Source organism: Pristis pectinata, chromosome 1 (genome assembly GCF_009764475.1).
Source record: "Pristis pectinata isolate sPriPec2 chromosome 1, sPriPec2.1.pri, whole genome shotgun sequence".
Taxonomy (NCBI): Eukaryota; Metazoa; Chordata; class Chondrichthyes; order Rhinopristiformes; family Pristidae; genus Pristis; species Pristis pectinata.
The window spans coordinates 84,986,114-85,009,907 of record NC_067405.1 but is presented as its reverse complement, the minus strand read 5'-3'; the positions used below and the strand labels follow the sequence as shown (position 1 = coordinate 85,009,907).

Here is a 23,794-nt window from a genome sequence, read left to right as displayed (position 1 = left end):
TACACCCTGTCCCCACGGGGCAGTGCCAGTTCTGGTTCTTTACCTCAATGATGTGCTGCTCTTTCTTGTTCCTGATGAGTTCATACTGCTCTGCATACACTTGCATTAAATCTGCCTCCATATTGTCCTTCAGCTCACTCCATTTCTCAGCCTCTGGCCCAGAGCTCATCAAAGAATCACTGAGACCACTCTCAGGAGTATTACTGACATTCCTGTAACAGGGAGGAGAATCACAGTAACTATCACTGGTGGTAACTCAAATCAACTACCTGTGACCTGAGTTGGTTTTGCAACTATATCAATTTAAACTATATCTCTTCACCAAAGAAAGAAATTTTGCCACCAAAACTAGTTCTAAAGCCCCACACACCAACAAACCAATTTATAGTAAATCCCTATATCCTTGCACAGAATGGGTTACACTAAATCCCCACAGTACTACATCCCCACAAGTCTGACATCCCAGCAGGACCACGATAGAGTTGTCAGTATAGGACTGCCCAATATACCCACTCTAGTTGGAAGACACATTGACACTTTAGCAGCAGGAAGATACCCAGGATAGAAACATATCCCTGTCCCAGTGTTACTTCGCCATGTGCCATGGACACAACAGAAATCATATTTTAGCACTGTAGCGCATTGCAGTGATGAGAGGAAGTTAGTGGCAGTGGAGGGGGTGGAAATGAATGTGTCAGAGAATGTGGTGATGAAGGGAGAGGAGGAACAGGGAAATGATATATAAGGGAGGCCCATGCTGTGGAGATCCAGGGAAAGGAGGTTAATGATGGGGAGGCCCAGCAGGAGCATCCCATGAGGACAGATGTAGTACACAGTACATGACTGGCTGATCCGTGTAGGGCACTGCAGCATGGAGATGTCCATGCTGAAAATGGGAGAAGTTTCATTAACATAAGATTTGGCTCCAGAACAAAATTTGAAGTTTTATTGCTTGTAGACTCAGTGCTGCTTATTCTGGTAGGGCAGTTGTCAGCTACTGTTGTGTTCCAGTGTTCTCTGCATGGTCTATAGCCAAGGGAGAGTTAAGGTATCATGCTTACCGTTTTTTCTTGAATGATTTGTTAAATGATTGCTTTCTCTTGTATTGTTCTGCAAAGCTGCTGGTATATTTCTGGATCACTTCATTTTTCTTCTTCTGAATCTTCCTCTCTAACTCCTTCAATTCTTTCTCATGCTTCCTCTGCATTTTGATATATGCCTTCTGAGTCTTCAGTTCATCAGTAGTCATTGCCTCTATCATTGGATTAAAAAAGATCATTTCAATGGATCGCAGCAGCTTCCAAAAGGAACAGTAACCAACAAAAGATCACATCGCACAGAACAAACTGGGATATCTACTTCAATTATAATTCATTAAAATAAACACATAAAATAAATGTTAAATGTTTCTGGATCAATGTAGAATGAAGGGAGCTAAACACTGCCTCAGCTTTCAAATTCCCATTGCCCTTGGGTGGATTCCCTTGCCTAATGACTACCGGCCAGGGGCTCTGACATCTACCATCATGAAGTGCTTCGAGGGGCCGGTCATGACACGCATTAACTCCAGCCTCCCAGACAACTTTGACCCACTGCAATTTGCCTACCACTGAAACAGGTCAATGGCGGATGCCATCCTCCGGCCTTACACTCATCTCTGGAGCATCTGGACAGTAAAGACACCTACGTTAGACTATTGTTTATTGACTACAGCTCCTCCTTCAGTAGTATAATACCAAGCAAACTCACCTCCAAACTCCTAGACCTGGGACTCAACACTTCCCTTTGCAATGGACCTCGACTTCCTGACCAACAGACTGCAATCAGTAAGGATAGGCAGCAACACCTCCACTACGATTATTCTCAACACTGGTGCCCCACAAGGTTGCATCCTCAGCCCCCTACTCCCTATATACTGATGACTGTGTGGCCAGTTTCTGCTCTAACTCCATCTACAAGTTTGCAGATGATATCACCATAGTGGGCCAAATCTCAAATAACAATGAGTCAGAGTACAGGAAAGAGATAGAGAGCCTAGTTGCATGGTGTAATGACAACAACCTTTCCCTCAATGTCAGCAAAACAAAAGAGCTGTTCATAGACATCAGGAAGGGTGTGGTGCACATGCTCCTGTTTACATCAACAGTGCTGAGGTCAAGCAGGTTGAGAGTTTCAAGTTCCTAGGAGTGAACATTGCCAATAGCCTGTCCTGATTCAACCACGCAGACACCACAGCCAAGAAAGCTCACCAGTGCCTCTACTTCCTCAGGAGGTTAAAGAAATTTGGCATGTCCCCTTTGACCCTCACCAATTTTTATCAATGCACCACAGAAAGCATCCTATCTGTATGCATCATGGCTTGGTATGGCAACTACTCTGCCTGTAACTACAAGAAACTGCAGAGAGTTGTGGACACCGCTCAGCACCTTACTGAAACCAGCCTCCCCTTCATGGACTCTATCTACGCTTCCCACTGCCTCGGTAAAGCAGCCAACATAATCAAAGACTCCACCCACCCCGGACATTCTCTCTTCTCCCCCCTCTCAATGGGCAGAAGATACAAAAGTCTGAAAGCACATACCACCAGGATCAAAGACAGCTTCTATCCCTCTGTTACAAGACTATTGAACAGTCCCCTAGTACGCTAAGGTGGACTCACAATCTACCTTGCTATGGCCTTGCACCTTATTGTCTGCCTGCACTACACTTTCTCTATAACTGTCACACTTATTCTGCATTGTGGAACAAGTGTGATGAGAATGGTTTCCTGGGAATTGCACCTTTGTTGCTTCACTTTCTGCTGTGTGTAGTTACAGCTCCCCGACCAACAGGTTGCTGGTCATCTAGGTCCTCATCTCACCTCCAATCTAAAGCAGCATCATAGCATGTATCTTGATTTGATGGAGCAAATCTCTAACGTACAGAAGGTTTAATTCTCGATAAGAGAGTAGCTGAGAGTAACTGACTTATTTCTCTGAAATGGATTGTTACCCCACTCAAACCTGTCACCTCACCTTGTTTTCACTAGTAAGCTTTGAGAATCCCAAGAAATATGTGAAGTACATTAAATTTAAGAATATGTGTAAACTGGAGCAGGTGAAAGAACTTAAATTTGCTGAATCTAGTAAGAGACGTGCACACATCCTTAATGTAATGAATGAATATGTGCACATGCATCATAAGAATAATAGAATCAAAATCCATTCAGCCCCGCATACCTGCAGCACCATTCAATAAGATCATGGGTGATCTTTTACCTCAATGCCAGTTTCCTCCATTAACCCCATCTCATGATTCCTGTAATATCCAAAAATCTATCGATCTGTGCCTTGCATATACTCAGTAGTTGAGCCTCCACAAGCAAAAGAAATATCTTCCCTGCATTTGCCTTCCTGTGCCTCGTAAGAATTTTGTATGTTTCATTTCTCATTCTTCCAAACACAAGAAAGTATAATGTCTACTCCTTGGACAGACAAACCCTGACCTCATTCCAGAAATTAGTCTGGTGAACCTTTGTGTGTACCATCACATATACGTATATCATCCCTTGGGTACAGAGGCCAGAACTGTATATAATATTCCAGGTGTAGTCTCTCTTTATTTGTAGTTAGGTACTCTTGCACTCAAATCTTCTTGCAATAAAGGCCAACATACTGTTTGCCTTCCTAATTGTGTGCTGTACCTGCATATTAACTGTATAAGGACACCCAGTTCTCTCTGAACTCCAACAGCTTTAAATCTCTCACCAAATTGGAAGTACTCCACTTTCTATTTTCTCTGCTAAAGTGGACGACCTCACATTTTTCCACATTATGTTGCCAAGTTCTTGATCTAATTTTCCTTTAAATGATTATTGAGGGATAGGCTTTTATCCCAATATGCCACTGTCTCCAGTGCATGCCCCTGTATCAACATCATTCCAATTGAATTATTACCACTTGTTAATTGCATTCTATCTCTTTGGGAGAGGTGGGTTAGCATGTACACCAACACATTTCAGTTAAATGTGAAAATCTATCAATCCCTGACATAGTGTCACTGGTTTAATTTCATGTTAAAATCTCCCCAGGTATGTGTGAGGTATTGGCTTGTGTACAGAATTTGGGTGGTGGTGTAATATGTTTGGGACATAGTGTCTGGTCGTGAGCAGCAACATGCCTGGAAGGAATGGGTTTTTTTGTGACCAATTTGATTAATTTGACTAAATACCAGCCAGCACCATTCTGCTGCTCATCAGCTATATGAACCAGACATGAATACCAGGCAGAACGAGAGCAGAGGTATTATAGTCAGAGACCTGCTCCTAGCCTGACCCTTCAACAATGTGAATCCAGCAAAACTAATCCAGAAAGAAATAACAGCAAAGCCCTTACAGGCCAGGGCATACTGAGAGTAATTTTGACCTCAGAAAATGACGGGATTGGATCAGGAAGAAGGTTTTAAAAAATTCAGAAGTAATTAATCTCCTCAAATTAATCCCCTTCTTGTTTTAACAGACATAGGGTTAAATCTTTTAACAGGACTGTGTGCCTTCAACTTGGCAGCATTTCTTTGGCTATTTTCCTGGGAAACCTGGTATGTAAAAGAAGGCAAGAAGGAGCAGACACTAAAGATGCAGCTTGTGCACCAGGCAGACCAACATTTCCAAGTTAACTATGCATTTTCCCACTGATCAAAATCCATGATTACCGCCAAATACTAACCATGATGTAGCTTACCTGACCCACAATGAGCCTGTCAAAAAATTAAAATCTATCAAAACTGTTAGACTTTCAGGAATCCCTCATTTCCACATTTTCATCCACACTGAACACACAAGGATTTGGGTCATTGACTTACCTACAGCATCCTTAGATGATTCCTCAAGACCAGTGCAGGTAGGATTGGTGGGAGCTGAAAGAAATGTAGTTTGGTTATGCTGGACTCAGTCCCAGTACCTTTTCTGTTTTTCTCTCCCAGCCTGAACAGAGTATCTGACATCAGAAGGCAGTTCTGTTCCAGCCGAGTGTGACTCCCAGGTCCATGTCACAGCTCACATGCCTAGCTGGTACAAACAGTTTAGGCCTTGTACTCTCCTTGTTCACTTACTCAGTTCTTTGTTTCCCGTGTTGCACCTTGTTTTACCCGAAGCTTGCTGCTCTCACCCTCCCCACCTGTCAGACAACTATCTAGAAAATGAAAATTTCAGTTGTGGTTCATTTTGTAGCACTCCTGACTTAAGAATTAGATATTCTTGCACAGTTCTTAGGGAATGCTGTACTGTGCTGTTTAAACAAGTAATAGACTGAGGTCTTGTTTACTTTTTAAGGTGGAATGTAAAAGATCCCACAGTATTGTTCTAAGTAGACCAGCAAAGTCTTCCCTAGTGTCTACACCAACATTTAACCCTAAAATTGTTTATCTGATCATATTACTTTGCTGTATGCGGACATTGCTATGAATAATTTGACAGCTTCCTACATTATCACTCTGCCAAATATAACCCTATGACTTTTAAAATACTTAGGATTAACCAGAGATTATCGAATGTACTATGGAAATGTCTGCGCCTCTCTCAACTTCCTCCTGCCCACATCTTCAGTAGGCTAAACCACAGTACATCCCGGCAGATACTTCCACAACTATAAGCCCTGAAATGCTGCATTTTTCCATCTTGTTAGTTGCAAAGAAGTATTCAAATGCTTCCATCCCCTGTGAACTGAATTTGTGTTCCTCTGTCCGTTATGTCAGACTATAATACATTGAATAGCAATGATTTACAGCATGCTTCATTGGAGTCCGTTGCTCCACTGCCACTCTCCTGCATTTGTGCTTTATCCTCTGAGACATCCTGCAAGCAATGTACAAGAGGGACCTTTCAGTGCCATTCTAACATATCCATCAGTCAACATCAGCCCCCCAACTTACCTTACACCAGACAAAAGGCAAGTGTTATAATCGCAACTTAAAAGAGTCTATACACTTAAGTTAGATATTAAATGGTCTGGTAATTACTTATCTGGTAAGGAGGCTTGTTCTTTAGAAGATGAAATGGATGTTACAACATCCTTCATCACCTTTCCCACTTTTTCATCAGAATAATGTATGAAATAAAGTATCACAAGCAATATTCTCATACCTGCAGATATCCAGCCCAGAGTAACACACTCAATCCCATGTATCCCAAACCCCACAGCCAACACACTTAATCTCATGCATCTCCCTGCCCTGCTACCCATTACCTTACTACAAGCTGCTGATGAATCCTGCTCTGATTGGATGTTCATCCTCCGGACAAAGTTTATTGGGTCAGTCAAAGCCTTTGTTAAATCTGCAAAGAGAAGCACAACATTGAGTGTTCTAACCCATGATTGTGTAGAAAGGAACAAGTGTGTGAAAAGCATTAATGCACTGCCTCTTTCAAAAGATATCATTCCTTTTTCCACTACTCCCCAACAATCTCCAAACCACTATCTTATTTCCAATCAATGGTACAAGGAACCAAAACGTCTCAAGGGCGTGTACGGTATTTATTCGATACAAAGTAAAGTTCCCTTTATGCTGTCCCAGCACATGTTCAACATAGGTTAGACACAGAATAAAGCTCCCTCCATACTGTGTCATTGATAACTGTAATGCAAAAACAACATACCCTGATTCAGAGTAAAACTTCCTTTTCCCTGCCCTAACAATAATACCCTGAGTAGTGACAACAAATATTCAATAGAGAGTGATACTTGCTCCATAGCGGGCCCTTAATACAAAGTAAAGTTCCCTCTACACTGCCATAAACACATCTAGGAGCAATGCAGCAGATATTAGATACATTAGATATATGTTCTTCGTTGTCCCATCAAATATCCCAGAGAAGATGCAGAACAAGTTGGAGAGAGGGTAAACTTCATCCAACTTGTCCCATTAAACAGCCAGGGCAAAAACAAAGAAACGGGAGCACTAGGAGGCTATAACGAGCCTCAAGCCTGCTTCACCATTCTGTAAGGTCATGGCTGATCTGATCTTGGGTTTTTTCCCTGCTTTAACAGATTTACCTGTAGCCCAAAACTCTCTCTCAACCTTTGATAAATATATTTAATGACTGGACATACACAGCTCTCTGGGGTAGAGATTCCAAAGAGTCACAAACCTCAGAGGGAAGAAATTCCTCATCTTAAAACGGACACCCCTAGTTCTAGATTCCCTTACAAAGGGGAAGCATCCTCTCACCACCTTTCCTGTCAAGACCCATCAGAATCTTCTAGGTTTCAGTAAGATTCTGCTAAACATCTATGCATTTAGCCCAACCAACATAACCTTTCCTTAAAAAACAACCCCTTCATTCCCAGCCGTCAACCCAGTAAACCTTCTCTGATATGTCGCCAAGGCAAGTGTAATCCTTCTTAAGTAAGGAGATTAAAACAGCAAGCAGTTGTCCAGGTGTGGTCTCACAGATGCTCAGTACAGCCGTGGTAAGACTTCCTTACTTTTTCACTCCATTCTGTTTGCAATATAACCAATATTCCATTTGCCTTCGTTTCAGTTTGGTATACCTGCATACTGACTGTGTGTTTCAAGTGCAAGTACACTCAGATGCCTCTGTATGGCAGCATTCTGTAGAATCTATCCATTGAAACAACATTCTGCAATCCATTCTTCCTGGCTAACATTTCCCCACATTATACTTTGTGATATTTTTGTCCACTCACGTAGCTATAATCCCTTTGCAAAATCTTTGTGTCCTCCTCACACTTTCTTTTCCACACTTTTATACTGACAGTAAATAAAGCCTGCCCGTTCACCTGTCATTAATAAGGGTTATAAACAGTTGAGACTCCTGCACTGATGCTGCTGTAAACCCACTAGTTACAGTTGAAAAATACCATTTATCCTGATGCTGTTTTCTGTTGCCAGACAATCCTTTATCAATGTTAATATATTACTCCTAGCACCACATTTTGTAGTAACCTACATGTGGCATCTTATCGAATGCCTTTGGAAATCTAAATGCACTTTATTCACCCTTCTTGCCACATTCTCAAAAATATCTAGAAGTTTGATTTAAAGTAAAGCTTCCTTCATAATGCCCTACCAAGAACTCCCAGAACAGAGATGCAGCACAATTTATATACAGATTAAGCCTCCTTCTATATTCTCCCATCAAACACTCCTATACTGTGTCAAGTTCCCTCTGCATTGGCACATTAAGCACTTCATAGCAGGAATATCACATTAGATGCAGTCGGATTTCCTCTGGAATGTCCATTAAACACTTGCAGGGCAGGAAAACCATATTGGATATTGGATAAAGTTCCTTGATATCTCTTCAAACACTCCCAGGGACCAATCACATTGGTTTGATATGGAGTTAAAACTGTATCAGCACCCTGTCACACACAGGCCAGGTACAGCCAGGTTTACATACAGAGTAAGGCTCCCAATAAACCATTCCGGGGCTGGTGCAGGAGTAAGTATTTTCCTTACCTGACCCTGAGACATTTGGAGATATCGCAGCCAGCCACTGACACAGAGTCAGACTTGACATCCATCTTGAGAAAGGTCCTCCCAGCCCGATTTAAAGTCTCTCATTCATTTCCCATGGGCTGAAGTCTCTACCTGACCATGGTACCAATACAAATGTGAAACCGATTCCCGGAAGCACTTCCGTCCAGCCCCTCACACAGCATCACACCCAGGGCAGGTATAGTTCAACGACCCAACCCAAGCCTGACTGTCCCTAACGATGCACAGGTGCATGTTCTGCCAAGACATTTGTGTCGTGCAGTGCTGGCTCAGCATTCACGTTATCAGATCAGATTATCTGATGTAAATGGGTGACAATTGTGTTAACCAAGACACAGTCAGAGAGCAGTGAAAGTACTCGTCTTGGATAGAAGACTGATTTCTGGGTGTCAAGTTTGACTTAGTAAGGAAGTGGAAGGGAACATTGCACAGTGCTTTGCTGGGAGTCAGCTTAGTTCCACAGTCAGGCGATCACTTCTGCCGACAGCCCGTGGATGAGGGACTTCAGCCTGAGCTGTAAGTACCTTCATCAGGCATCGATTTCGAGTCCAACTCATGTCACTGCCTCCAGCTCAGGAAATACAAGTGATCAGACCCGGTTTATACCTGAGTAGATCTTAAGGGGCAGGTACGGTTGAATATGGAGCGAACCCCGCACCTGTTGCAGTAACATCAAGAAAGTATGGAGATGCATGAGATGTGAGCTTGCAGTGCAATGATCCACCTCACCTGCCCAGGTATGAGGCACGTAGTCCCTCACTTCAATATAAGCAAACAGTGTTGGCATGGTGAGCAGTTGGTTAGCCTCATTCCGCAGGCCAATATGGTGATATCCTGTCGGAGAGAAGGAACACCTCACTCAGACACATTACACAGCAGGAAAAGGTTGAGCAGGACTTAGGGATGGGGGAGTTAGGGGATAGGGGAAGGTAAATTATGTTGTGGGAAAGGAAACAAACACAGATGCTGGAAATGTGAAATAAAACCAGAAAATGCATCTGTGAAGGAAGAAACAGAGTTAACATTTCAGGTCAATGACCTTTCAAGATTGACTTTAAACATTAGGAGTTTCTTTCTTCACAGATGCTGTGTGACCTGATGAGTATTTCCAATGTTTTCTGTATATAATAATGTGGGTAATGTTCACATAAACCATGGTGGAATCACGTGATATATCCATGAAATGGAGTTCAGGAGTGTCACCTGGGAATCTGGGTCATTTTTATTTTACGTGGTGTTTCATAGGATGTGGACATTGCTGGCAATGACAGAATTTATTGTCCAACCCTGCTTGCCCTGAACTAGGGAGGCAGTTAAGAGTCAACTGTGTTGGTGGGTTCTGGACCACAAAGTCCCACAGCTTTCTCTGCTACACCTCCTCCCACTCTGCTTCCTGTAAAGACTCCATTTCATTTCCCACCTTCTCTGTCGTATCTGCTCTGATGATGAGATTTTCCACTCCAGTGCATTTGAGATGTCTTCCTCTTTCCTTAATCATGTCTTCCCCTCTACCATAATTGATAAAGGAGAAGTAATTGAGAGACTCATTTCCTTCACTTCTGCCTCACCTCCCAGGCAGAGCAAGGATAGGGTTTGCCTTTTCCCTCACAACCCACCTCATCAGTCCTTCATGTTTAACATTTTCTGTAATTTGCGATGCCAAGAGACATCTTCCTCTTGCAGCATTCTGAAGGGGACTGTTCCCTCCACTACTCCCTGATTCACTCTTCCATCTGCACAAACCACTCCCTTTCTTACGCCACTTTCCAATGCAACCTAAGGGAAATGCAACACCTGTCCTTTTCTCCGCTTCCCCTCCATCATCCAGGGATCCAAACAGCCTCTCCAGCTGAAGCAGTGATTCACTGCATTTCTTCCACTCTAGTGCACTGCACTCAACACTCACTCGGTATTGGAGAAACCAATGCACATTTGGTGACTGCTTTGCAGAACATGTCTGATCAGTCCACAGGGGCGACTCTGAGCTTCTAATTGTTTCTTCAATTCCCCATCCCAGTCTGCTTCTGACCCCTCTGACTTCTGCCTCCTACGTTGTCCTAGTGATACTCAACGTAACCTCAAGGAACAACTCCTTCATCTGGCCACCTTGCAGTCTTCAGAATTTAATATTGAATTTACCAATTTCAGTTAATCCACATTTCTCTCTCTCTCTCTCTCTCTCTCTCACTCTCTCTCACTCTCTCTCTCTCCCTTCCCCCCCCCCCCCCCCCCTTGGTTTCAAATGCTTTCTTTCCTTTTCTCTCTGACTGACAGTTTTTGAAATAATTGTTACTTTGAAGACAAAAAGCAAACTGCTGGAGGAACTCTGTAGGTCAGGCAGCATCCATGGAGGCAAAGGGATGGTCAACGTTTCGGGTTGAGACCCTGCATCAGGATTGAGAGTGTAGAAAGGAGGTAGCTGATATAAAGAGGTGAGGGGGAGGGGTGAGGCAGGAGATGGCAGATGATAGGTGGAACCAAGTGAGTAGGGAGATGATGGGCAGATGGAGCCAAGTGGAGCAGAAGGAGGAGGAAGGTAGAGACAACAGCTGGTAGGTGAAAAGTGGAACCAGATAAGGGAGAGATGATGGGCAGGTAGAACCAGTTTAGAGACTACTCTGAAGTTACTTTGAGGACTTTGGTCTGTCCTTTATCAGATACATTCCCTTTCTTTTCTCCACCGCTCTCAGTCTCTACAACTTAAATTGCTTTCTCAATTATACAGATCAGATAAAGGGTCTTGACCCAAAATATTAACTCAGTTTCTCTCTCCACAAATGCTGCTCGACTTGCTGAGTTTCTCCAGCATTCTGTATTCTTGTTTAATTTCCAGCATCTGTAGTTTTTTGCTCCAATTCATGTAATATGGTCTGGGAGTCTAGGGACTATCTGTATAATGGAGTGTGGTTATCTGGGAAATGTCCATGTATTGTGGTCTGGGATTATAGAGAACGCCCATATAACGTTCTGGGTATGTAGGGAATGTCCATAGTGATTTGGGAATCTGTGGTAAGTCAATGTGTTAAGATCTGCGAGTGTGAAAAATCTGCTCTGGGAGTCTGTGGGACATCCATGTAATTAAACAGTCCACAAGAGTAGATGTTCAGGCAATCAGAGCAGCCATGATCCTATTGAATGGCGGGGCAGGTTTGAGGGGGATTAATAGACTACCCCTATGCTTATAGTGTGGTGTGAGAATCGAGAGAATGTTCAAGCAGTGAAGTCTGAATGTGTCAGTAATATCCATGTCAGGAGCCTGGAAATGCCATGTAATTCTGCTTAAGAGCCTGAATAATATCCATATAATGTGGACTAGTACCTGTAATGTGTACTGGTCGTGTAGGAAATATCCATGGAATGTAGTCTAGGAGTTTAGAGAATATCCATGTAATGAGTTCTTGAGTTTAGGGTATGTCTCTGTTATGTGGAAAAACAATCTAAAGAATATCCATGCAACTTGCTCTTGGATTATGTTGGCATGTCCCTGAATTATGGTATGGGGATTATCCATGTAAGTAGGTGGTTAATAGTTGGCACGGCCTTAGTGGGCATTTTTCCATGCTATAAGATCCCACATGAGCCTAACATTTGAGTTCAGCCCTGGTCTTCATGTGAGCTGGCTGGAAGTTTGGAGAATGTCCCTGTAATGTGGGAATCCAGAGAACATTATGCATTGTGTCTGTGATTGTCGGGAATATCCATGTCATGTGTTCTTGGAGTTTAAGAATGCTCATGGGAGTACGGGAAATATGGACGGAATATGGTCTATATTTGTAAGTAGTATACATATCACCTCCCTCAAGTGCCGATCACCCCCCTCACCTGGATCCACCTATCACCTACCAGCTCTTGCACCACCCCTTCCTTCCACCTTTTATACTGGCTATCTCCCCTCTTTCTTTACAGTCCAGATGAAGGGCCTCGACCCAAAATGTCGACTGTTCATTTCCCTCCATAGATGCTGCCTGACCCACTGAGTTCCTCAGCACCTTGTGTATTGCTCCAGATTCCAGCACCTGCAGTCTCTTGTGTAGTGTAGCAGTTAGTGTAATGCTGTTACAGTGCGAGTGACCTGGGTTCAATTCCGGCCACTGTCTGTAAGGAGCTTGTACGTTCTCCCTGTGTCTGCGTGGGTTTCCTACGGGTGCTCCAGTTTCCTCCCACATTCCAAAAGATGTACGGGTTAGGAAGTTGTGGCCATGCTATGTTGGTGCTGGAAGCGTGGCAAAATTTGGGGGCTGCCCCCAGAACACTCTACGCGAAAGATGCATTTCACTGTGTGTTTCGATGTACATGTGACTAATAAATATATCTTGTCTTATCTTATAACTTTATGTGAATCTGGGGAACATCCATGCAAATGCAACCATGTAACATCTGGGAATATGGAGAATCGGCATGAATTATAATTTGGGAGTGTATGATCAGTCAATATAATGACGGGAAGCATCTACGCCTGGAGTACCTGTTTGGATGGCAGTAACTGGAAGAATCCTGTGTCCAATGAATTTTCCACTTTCTTCATACGTGGCAATTCTTACAAAAGCCAGCTCTGGCACAAGGATCTGCAAGTCAGGAAGTGTCTGATTAAACAGCAGCCGAAGAGTAATTCCCAAACAGACAGCTAGATCAACCGAGAGACTGAAATCAGAAGCCGTCTTTGTGGAGCTGGGCGGTGAACCAGCAGGGTGAGAGGTCTGAACATACAGTTAACATTGAGGGTGGCCTCAGTTATGGGCCAGCTTATCCTTGAGCAGCCCATCGCCCTGATTAGCCGCTGGCATTACCACGCCTGTCCGGACTGAGATTTTCCTGATGGGGAGATCTGAGCAACCTGGCCCTCCACCTTGAATAGGGATCTCACAAGGTGGAGCAAGTTCCAAATGGAAAGTTTCTCTAAACACAAATGAGGTTCACAAGATCACAAGATCACAAGACAAGGGAGCAGAAGCAGGCCATTCGGCCCATCGAGTCTGCTCCAAGGAAAGGGAAATAGAAATGAGGAATGGGGGAAGAAGAAAAGAAAAAACTATTCTAATCCCAATTACCGGCCTTATCCCCAAATCCCTTCATATCCTGACTATTTAGATATCTATCTATCTATCTCCTCCTTGAACGCCCCCACTGATCTGGCTTCCACTGCTGTCCGTGGCAAGGAGTTCCACAAATTCACCACCCTCTGGCTAAAGAAATTTTTCCTCATCTCTGTTTTGAAACTGTACCCTCTAATTTTAAGATTGTGCCCTCTGGTCCTGGACTCACCCACCAAGGGAAACAGCCTAGCCACATTTACTCTGTCCTTTCCTATCAATATTTTAAATGTCGCTATGAGGTCCCCTCTCATTCTTCTGTACTCCAGCGAGTACAGTCCAAGAGCCGACAAACGCTCCTCATACTTAAGCCCTTTCATTCCTGGAATCATCCTCGTAAATCTCCTCTGAACCCTCTCCAATGTCAACACATCCCTCCTAAGATGTGGGGCCCAAAACGGCGCACAATATTCCAAATGAGGCCTCACTAGTGCCCCGTAGAGCCTCATCAACACTTCCTTACTTTTATACACTATACCTCTCGAAATGAATGCCAACATAGCATTCGCTTTCTTTACCACCGATCCGACCTGGTGGTTAACCTTTAAGGTATCCTGCACGAGTACCCCCAAGTCCCTTTGTACTTCCGTGCTTTGGATTTTCTCTCCTCCTAGATAATAATCTGCCCGCTTATTTCTGCTTCCAAAGTGTACAACTGCACATTTCCCTACATTGAATCTCATCTGCCATTTCCTTGCCCATTCTCCTAAACTGTCTAGGTCCCTCTGCAACCTTCCTATCTCTTCAATACTCCCTACTCCTCCCCCTATCTTGGTGTCATCCACAAACTTAGCCACGAAACCATTTATTCCATCATCCAAATCGTTAATGTACAAGGTAAAAAGGAGCGGTTCCAACACCGACCCCTGCGGCACACCACTAGTAACCGGTAACCAACCAGAACGAGATCCTTTTATTTCCACTCTTTGCTTCCTGCCAACCAGCCAATGCTCCACCCATTCTGTTATCCTACCCGTAATTCCATGACCTCTCATCTTATTAATCAGTCTCTTGTGAGGCACCTTATCAAAGGCCTTTTGAAAGTCTAAATACACAACATCTACCGCCTCTCCCTTATCCACCTTGCCTGTGATTTCTTCAAAAAACTCCAATAGGTTGGTCAGGCAGCATCTTCCCTTCACAAAACCATGTTGGCTAGGACCTATCGTGCCCTGCGCCTCTAGGTATTCTGTAACCCCGTCTTTGAGGATAGATTCTAATAACTTTCCCACCACTGACGTCAGACTAATAGGTCTGTAATTTCCTTTATGCTGCCTCCCTCCTTTCTTATACAACGGAACTACATTTGCGACCCTCCAGTCCTCCGGAACCACGCCTGAATCTATCGATTTCTGGAAAATAATCGCCAATGCCTCCGCTATCTCTAAAGCCACCTCCTTCAGAACCTGGGAATGCACCTCATCCGGTCCGGGAGACTTATCAGTCTTTAGTCCATTTAGTTTTCCTAGCACCTTCTCCCTAGTAATCGTAACTGAACTCAATTCCATTTCGTGAGACTCCTGACTAACCGGCACATTGTGATGTCCTCCATGGTGAAGACCGATGCAAAATATTCATTCAATTCCTCTGCCATCTCTCTATCGTCCATTATAATAGCTCCTGCACTGTTATCGATTGGTCCTATATCAACCCGTGTCTCTCTTTTACACCTTATGTATTTAAAAAAACCCTTAGTATCCTTTCGAATGTTATCCGCCAACTTCCTTTCATAATTCCTCTTTTCTTTCCTAATGACCTTCTTAGTTTCTCTCTGCAGGTTTTTAAAAGTTTCCCAGTCCTCTGTTTTGCCACTAATTTTTGCTTCTTTGTACGCCGCCCCTTTTGCTTTTATTTTAGCCTTCACCTCTCTCGTTATCCACATTTGTGCCTTTTTTCCATTAAAAACCTTTTTTCTTGGAATATATCTATCCTGCAATTTCCTTATTTCCTGTAGAAATTCCTTCCATTTCTCCTCTGCCGTCCCTCCAGCCAGCTTACTCTTCCAATCAATTAGGGCCAACTGCTCTCTCATACCATTGTAATTTCCTTTGTTCCACTGAAATATCGATACACCAGTTACCAGTTTCTCCTTCTCAAACTTGAAACTGAACTCAATCATATTGTGATCACTGGTTCCCAGTGGTTCCTTTACCTTTAGTTCCCTAATCACCTCCGGTTCATTACACAGCACCCAATCCAAAACAGCCGATCCCCTGGTGGGCTCTTCAACAAGTTGCTCTAGAAAAACGTCCCTTAGACATTCCACAAACTCCCTCTCCTGAGTACTACTGCCATTTTGGATTTCCCAGTCCACCTTCATGTTAAAATCCCCCATAATTATCTTCACATTGTCACTGGCATGCTTTTTCTATCTCAAACTGCAACTTATCGTCCACTTGCTGACTGCTGTTGAGCTCTAGTTAACCCAGTCCACATTGGAATGGGGGTCTGGGGTCAAATGAGCCAGCTCACACAAAGACCAGGGCTAAACTCTAATGTAAGGCTCATGTGGGAATCTCATGGAGTCACACAGCACAGAAAAATGCCCTCTGGCCCACCAAGTTCACACCGACCATAAACCACCCACTTACACTAATTCTTTATTCTGCTGACATCAACTCCCCCAGATTCTACCATCCACCTACACACTTGGGGAAATTTACTGGTGCCAATTATCCTACCAACCCGTACATCTTTGCAATGTTGGAGGAAACCAGAGCACTTGGAGGAAACCCGCATTGTCACAGGGAGAACGTGCAAACTTCACGCAGACAGCATCAGAAGTCAGGATCAAATCCAGGTCTTTGGAGCTTTGAGGCAGCATTGCTACTAGCTGTGCCACCTCTATAATAGTTAGCCCTTTTCACATTGATATAATAACAAATATTGTCAACACATTGCTTTATCAGCCACACTCTTTGCTTTGTGACTGATGTTTTTAAAATGTAGCACAAGAGGACAAGTTCATACCCAGGTCTCTGGAGCTGTGAGGCAGCAGCTCTATACAAAGGCTGAGGTCAAACGAGCCTTCTCAGATGGGTCAGGAGTCCAATGATCTAGGTCACATGCTGCTTAGGCACACTGGCACTGAGGTCTGGGATCTCAGGAGCCTGGCTCGCTTGGGCTGGAGTCTGTGGATCCCAGCTCACATGAGGTTTGGGACTGGTGTCTTATATACTGGGATCTGATGAGCCTGTGCACATGGGCAGTGTGAGGTTAGCACTTTGGAAAGGAAAATGAAAAAAAAATTTCAGTGGAGTGAGATTACAAACATTGTGGTACAAGGGGATCAGAGGGTTCTAATGCATGAAACACAGAAATTAGTATGCAGGTACAGCAAGTAGTTAGGAAGGCAAATGAAGTGTTGGCTTTTATTACAAGGAGTATACAGTACATGTATGGGAGTTTTGATGCAATATTACACGGCACCTGGAGAATCTGATTCCTGGAATGAAGGGGTTAACACGTGTAGAAAGGTTGAGCAGATTGGGCTTATATCATTAGAGTTTAGAAGAATGCAAGATGATTTTATTGAAACAGTTAAAATTTTGAGGAGAATTGACAAGGTGGATGCTGAGGGGATGTTTCCCTTGCAGGGTTATGTAGAACTAGGGGACTTAGTTTCAGAGGAAAGGATTGCCCATTTAAGCTGAAGCTGAGGAAGAATTCTTCTCAGAGGATCATGACTTTTCAGAATGCTTTACCACAGAGAGCTGTTGGCAGAGTCATTGAATCGATGAAAAGGCATTTGAACCTCATGGGAGTCGAGGGGTCTGGGAGAGAGCAGGGAACTAGTGTTGAGGCTAAGAGTGGATCAGCCATAACCTTGTTAATTGGTGGGGCAGGCTCAGGAGGAGAGGTGTGGGTTGACTGGCTCACCCCTCTCATGTTCTAGCAAGAGGATTGGGATCCAATGCCAACTCGTATGGAGGACGGCTCACTTGTCTAATGAGCTGGCTCTCATGGGAAAGAGAGCAAGGGTCTAATAGTTGTCTCATCGTCGACACTGTCTCATAAACCTGGCTCATAGAGATTTGTGTCTAATGAGTCTGGTTAGTATAGGGACTGGGGTTTAATGAGTCTGGTTAGTATAGGACTGTTGTTTAAATGAGTCTGGTTAGTATGGGGACTGGGGTTTAGTGAGTCTGGTTAGTATAGGACTGTTGTTTAATGAGTCTGGTTAGTATAGGGACTGGGGTGGAGCTTGTCTCATACATCCAGTGGATCTGGAATCCCTTAACATGTTCACATAGAGAGCTAGGCCTAATGAGCCTAGTTAGCAAGGGGACTGGGTATCATGAGCTTGTATCATTTGGGGGCTGGGGTCCCATGTGTCTGGCTCATGTGTGAATGGGGCTAGGGACTAATGATCCCGTTCACTTGGGTTCTGGGGCCGACCTGTAGCTGCGGGAGGAAACAATGTGTTTGTGTTACAATACCACCCTCTTCAACATTGTACCTTTTCAAAAACAAAGGGTTCCTCATCCCTCCACTGAGGATTGATGGAATTTTGCTCAAGGGTCAATTTCGTCTTGAACTTCTGTTTAGGATCATTGGGGAGTCCAAACAATTCCACATCGACATAGAATCTAGAGTTCCGATCCGACAGAAATTGCCCAGATATAATCTGTAATAGGAAATACCAAGGGTTAAATTAGGATCACAATGCATGGTTAACCCAAGCCATTCAGTGCAATGCAAACAGCAACCCAGTGGCAGCCTGCAAGCCCACCATGTTCTTTCATCCTGCATAAGCACAGGTCACAGGACCATGAGGGGTTGCAGCTGATCTCTTCTATTCAAAACTATCTTAAAGGGGAGGTGCACTGAGGTTGGAATAGATGGCAGCAGCCATTCAGTGTAACGTAACCTGTGGAAGGGCTCACTACAGAAGACAAGGAACACTAAGGATTTACTTTGATGCTGCATGGTCCTGACTGAAGAAGCACAAAGGCAGGGAAATCCTCTGGAGATCATTCAGCTCCTTATGTAGCTGTGAGATAGACAGCCAGGCAGGCCAATGCCTGGGATGTAGCTGCAAGGATAGGCTTACAGTGCTGGATCGAGTTTGTTAATCTCATATGAGTGGTCAAGGACAATGTGTGCATCTTCTAATGCCATATCCTAGCAGCTGCATTATTAGCATCAGTGCACATATCCTCATCACTTATCTCTCAACAACCCTAACAATTAGGGCTCATATCCAATGTCCACCTACTTCACCTCATGTGCTTAGCATTATTGCAAGCTTCATATCCATATTCAAAGTGTGCACAGATTTCCAACTACTCAACAATGGGAGACACGTGGAATCATCAAAATCTGCAACACACAGATTTATTGTGCCTGTGCCAGCCGGGAAAGACCTATCTAGCCTAATCCTTCCTTCCAGCTCTTGGCATTAACTTGCTTTGTAGCTTGAATATTTCCTTGATTATTCACATCTGCATTGGCCACCACTAACTCTAAATGGAGCATCCTAACTACAACACCATTGATGTCCTAACTGTTAATACACAGAATCCAATAAGCCCCAAAAATGAAATTAACAAAAAGGTCCCTTTTGTAGAGCAACACAATTAATAAAACCCAAAAGACAAAGATAATATAAAATTCTATGGTATTTATCTACTACAGATTCCTTTCCCAAGGGTGTGGACTTTCACGGAACAATGCTTCAAGAGTGCATATCCAAATACATGTTAAATAGGCGAGTGTTGCTGCCTCAGCCGCCCGTTCAACCAGTGAGCTCCATGTCCCCTCACCTTTGGTTGAAACATTTTCTCCTCAATAATCCTTCTGCTAATTACATTTAAGCTATAGCCCAGATATTGACCATTGAGGGAAATTAGTCCTTTCTTCCCTTCCCACTTTATTTAGGGCTCTCATGACTTTATATATCTCAGTTAAATCTTCGTCAGCCTCCCCAGTGCAGCTAATTTTTCCCTATAACTAATATTCTTTGGTCCTGAAGTATACTTGTAAAATCCTATATTCCCTAGTGCCATCACCAACTTTCTGTACTGTGGTGAACTATGCACAGTACTCCAGGTGGAGCTGACTAATGTTCCATCCTGGCAGAATGTTCTAGCTCTTATCTCATCTGTCATGACTAAAAATTAAAAATATCTTGTACATCTTATCTACCTGTCCAGCTACCTTCAGGAATCACTGAATATGCTTCACAGTTTCTATTCCTCTATTCTTTTCAGTATTGTACCATTTATTGTATGTTCCCTTGTCTCTTTGAGGGTTTCCAGATACATTGCCTCATACTTCTTCAGAATGAGTGAGTGACATCAATGATACACTTCTCCTTCTCATGTAGGAGGCAGCAACTAAATGAATGCAAAGTGCACACTTCCATGTTCCAACCCTCATGAAATAGATGATGCTGGTCTTTGTAACAAGGGTCATTGGTGGAGCTGAAGCCATGAATGTGTAGAGAAACAAAGGACTGCAGATGCTGGAATCTAGAGAAACACTACAATGCTGGAGGAACTCAGCAGGCCAGGCAGCATCCGTGGAGAAAAATTGCACTTCCATGGGACCCAGCTATGCCTGCTTCTTTGTTGGCTACGTTGAACAGTCTCTGTTCCAAGCCTTCTCCGGCCCCATTCCTCAACTCTTTCCCCACTATATCAATGACTGCATTGATGCCACCTCTTGTACCCATGCGAAACTCAACAGTTTCATAAATTTTGCCGTGAATTTTCACCCTGCTCTCCAATTCACTCGGACTATCTCTGACACCTCTCTCTCTTTCGATCTTTCCATCTCTGTCTCCATCCACCGACATCTTCTACAAACCCACTGACGCCCACAGCTACCTCGATTACAGCTCCTCCCACCCTGTCTCTTGCAAGGACGCTATCCCTTTTTCTCAGTTTCTCTGTCTGCCGCATCTGCTCCCATGATGAGGTTTTCCAATCCAGGACATCCGAGATGTCCAACTTCTTTACTAACCATGGCATCCCCCCTACTGTAGTCAAGAGAGCTCGCACCTGCATCTCTGCCATTTACCGCACCTCTGTTCTCACCCCCACACCTCTCAGACCCAACAGGGGTAGGGTCCCCCTTGTCTTCACATTTCATCCTACCAGCCTACGTATCCAACAAATCATTCTCTGCCACTTCCACCATCTCCAAAGGGACCCCACCACCAAGCCTATCTTCCCTTCCCCACCCCTTTCTGCCTTCTGTAGTGACCGATCTCTCTGTGACTCCCTAGTTCACTCCTTCCCCTCCCCCCACCCATCCCGTTCCCACCCCGGGAACTTTCCACTGCCCCTGCCATAGGTGCAACACCTGCCCCTACACCACCTCCATCCAGGGACCCAAACAGTCCTTTCAGGTGAGACAGAGATTTACCTGCACCTCCCTTGATATCATCTACTGCATTTGGTGCTCCCAGTGTGGCCTCCTCTACACAGGCAAAACCAATTTGCAGAACACCTGCGCTCTGTCCATAACCACAATCTGCATCTTCCCGTTGCCAGTCACTTCAACTCCCCTTCCCACTCCATCACAGATATGTCAGTCCTCGGCTTCCTCCACTGCCAGGAGAATTCCAAGCGCAAACTGGAGGAACAGCACCTCATTTTCCATCTTGGAACCTTGCAGCCTAACGGCATGAACATTGAATTCTCCCACTTCAAATAATTCGCACACCCACCCCCAACCATTGCCACTTCTTTTCTTCCCTTTCCTAGCCTCTCTCTCTTTTTTCTACCCTTCGTTTTTCCTCCTTACCTTTGACCCATCCCCCCAGTGGATCTGCTCTCCCCTCCTCCCCCGCACCTACCTATCACTATCTCTTACCTGCATCTACCCATCACCACCTTGTGCCCATCCCACCTCCCCTCTTTTGTCCACCTATCACTGCTCTGCTTTTCCCTCCTATATATTGGGCTTCTCCTTTTCCTATCTTCAGTCCCAAAGAAGGGTCCTGACCCGAATCATTCACCACCTGTTTTTCTCCACAGATGCTGCCTCCAGCATCATAGTGTTTCTCATCCATGAATGTGTACTCACTCTTCCTCTCATTCCCCTTTACCCTAATCCTTCCTAATTTACAACCTGCAGATGGCTTACTGCTCTCCCTCAATCAAACTATATGCCTTTCTCCATTTAAGTACAAAGTCCTCATCCTGCCCAGGCAGTGAAGGAAGAACAAAACAGTGGGGCTGAAGACACATCAGCATTTGATCTCACATTTGCGAGCTCCAACCCAGGTACTGCCACTGGACACAGAGACACGGCTCAGCACCTAATGAAAAGCAGCCTCCCCTCCATGGACTCTCTCTATACTTCTCGCTGCCTAAGAAAAGCAGCCAACATAATCAAAGACCCCACCCATCCCGGACATTCTCTCTTCTCCCCTCTCCCATCAGGCAGAAGATACAAAAGCCTGAAAACTCATACCACCAAGCTCAAGGACAGCTTCTATCCCACTGTTATAAGACTATTGAACAGACCTCTTGAACGATAAGATGGACTCTTGACCTCACAATCTACCTCATCATGGCCTTGCACCTTATTGTTTACCTGCATTACACTTTCTCTGTAACTGTGACACTATATTCTGCATTCTGTTATTGCTTTTCCCTTGTACTACCGCCACAACAGGTCTATAGTCTCACTGGCGCTTCACTCGGCTTTGGAGCACCTAGACAACAGCAGTACATACGTCAGACGCTGTTTATTGATTACAGCTCGGCGTTCAACACCATCATCCCCTCAGTACTAATCAACAAGCTTCAAAACCTGGGCACAGCTCAAAAGCCATCTATAAATGTGCAGATGACACCACTGTTGGCAGAATCTCAGATGGTGATGAGGCAACGTACAGGAGTGAGATAGATCGGCTGGTTGAATGGTATCGCAACAACAACCTTGCACTCAATGTCAGCAAGACCATGGAATTGATTGTGGATTTCAGGAAGGGGAAGTCAGGAGAACACATACCACTCCTCATTGAGGGGTCAGCAGTGGAAAGGGCAAGCAGCTTCAAGTTCTTGGGTGTCAGCATCTCGGTGGATCTATCCTGGGCCCAACACATTAATGCAATCACAAAAAAGGCGTGCCAGTGGCTCCAGTAGGAGTTTGAGGAGATTTGGTATGTCACCAAAGACTCTTGCAAATTTCTACAGATGTACAGTGAAGAGCATTCTGACTGGTTGTATCACCGCCTGGTATGGAGGCTCCAATGTGCAGGATCGAAAGAGGCTGCAGAGGGTTGTAGACTCAGTCAGCTCCATCACAGGCACAACCCTCCCCACTATCGAGGACATCTTCAAGAGGTGGTGCCTCAAGAAGGCGGCATCCATCACTAAGGACCCTCACCATCCAGGACATGTCCTCTTCTCGTTACTACCATTGGGGAGGAGGTACAGGCGCCTGAAGGATCCATATCCACCTGAGCTCTGGTATCAACAACCCATCCCCCACCCAAAATAAAATCTGCCCCTCTACTAACTTTTTGGCCTGTATGACATTTCTGAACACCTACCTTTTAGTTGCCCTAGCATCACCTTATGTGTTTAGGTGCACACTTTGTTTCGGAGCATAATGTATTCATACATGGGACAAAGTGAATGTATTAAGAGCAAAGTACCAGATGGGACAGACATTAACAGCTGGGATAAGAATACTGTTTGCAGCCAACTAGAAAGGAATTAACAAACTGCAGCCCTTGCATCCTCACTGCAATGGGCACAAGGACACAACACTGGAGACAATCACAAATAGTTGCCCCACAAAGAAAGAGGCTCCACATTCATAAATCAACCAAGCATTGGTTGACCTGCTAATCCAAATTATGATACTGCAGTAAGCTATTCAGCCCTTTGAGCCTGCTCTGCAATTCTATCTCTATACCATATCCGTGTTCTCTCCCCACCCCTTTAATGCCTTTTCTGCCTAGAAGTCTATCTATCTCATTCTTAAATGTATTCAGCAACTTGGCCACTACAGACTTCTTTGGTAAAGTAATCCAAAGATTCACCACCCCCAAGTGAAGAAATTTATCCTCCTGCCGAAACTAAACTGCTGGAGGAACTCAGTGGGTCAGGCAGTATCTGTGCAGGTAGAGGGATAGTTAATGCTTCAGGTCGAGACCTTGCTTTCTCTTCTTCAAGGAGGTTTCTTTTCATCTCAGTGTTATATGTCTTATCCCATACCCTGACCCCTGCAAGGAAAATACAGTA

General features: G+C 44.3%; 1 protein-coding gene across 1 annotated transcript in view; it reads right to left on the bottom strand.

Moving 5' to 3' along the window:
* Window positions 1-23,794, bottom strand: part of LOC127570224 (1-phosphatidylinositol 4,5-bisphosphate phosphodiesterase beta-2-like) — a 99,570-nt gene that overhangs the window by 20,790 nt on the left and 54,986 nt on the right. Inside the window, exons 20-27 of the mRNA XM_052015532.1 lie at window positions 18,046-18,213; window positions 12,962-13,061; window positions 9,226-9,330; window positions 6,222-6,310; window positions 5,761-5,830; window positions 4,840-4,893; window positions 1,062-1,254; window positions 44-212 (exon numbers count right to left, since the gene is read on the bottom strand). Of these exons, the coding sequence (XP_051871492.1) occupies window positions 44-212; window positions 1,062-1,254; window positions 4,840-4,893; window positions 5,761-5,830; window positions 6,222-6,310; window positions 9,226-9,330; window positions 12,962-13,061; window positions 18,046-18,213 (948 nt within the window). The remainder of the gene's footprint in view (window positions 1-43; window positions 213-1,061; window positions 1,255-4,839; window positions 4,894-5,760; window positions 5,831-6,221; window positions 6,311-9,225; window positions 9,331-12,961; window positions 13,062-18,045; window positions 18,214-23,794) is intronic.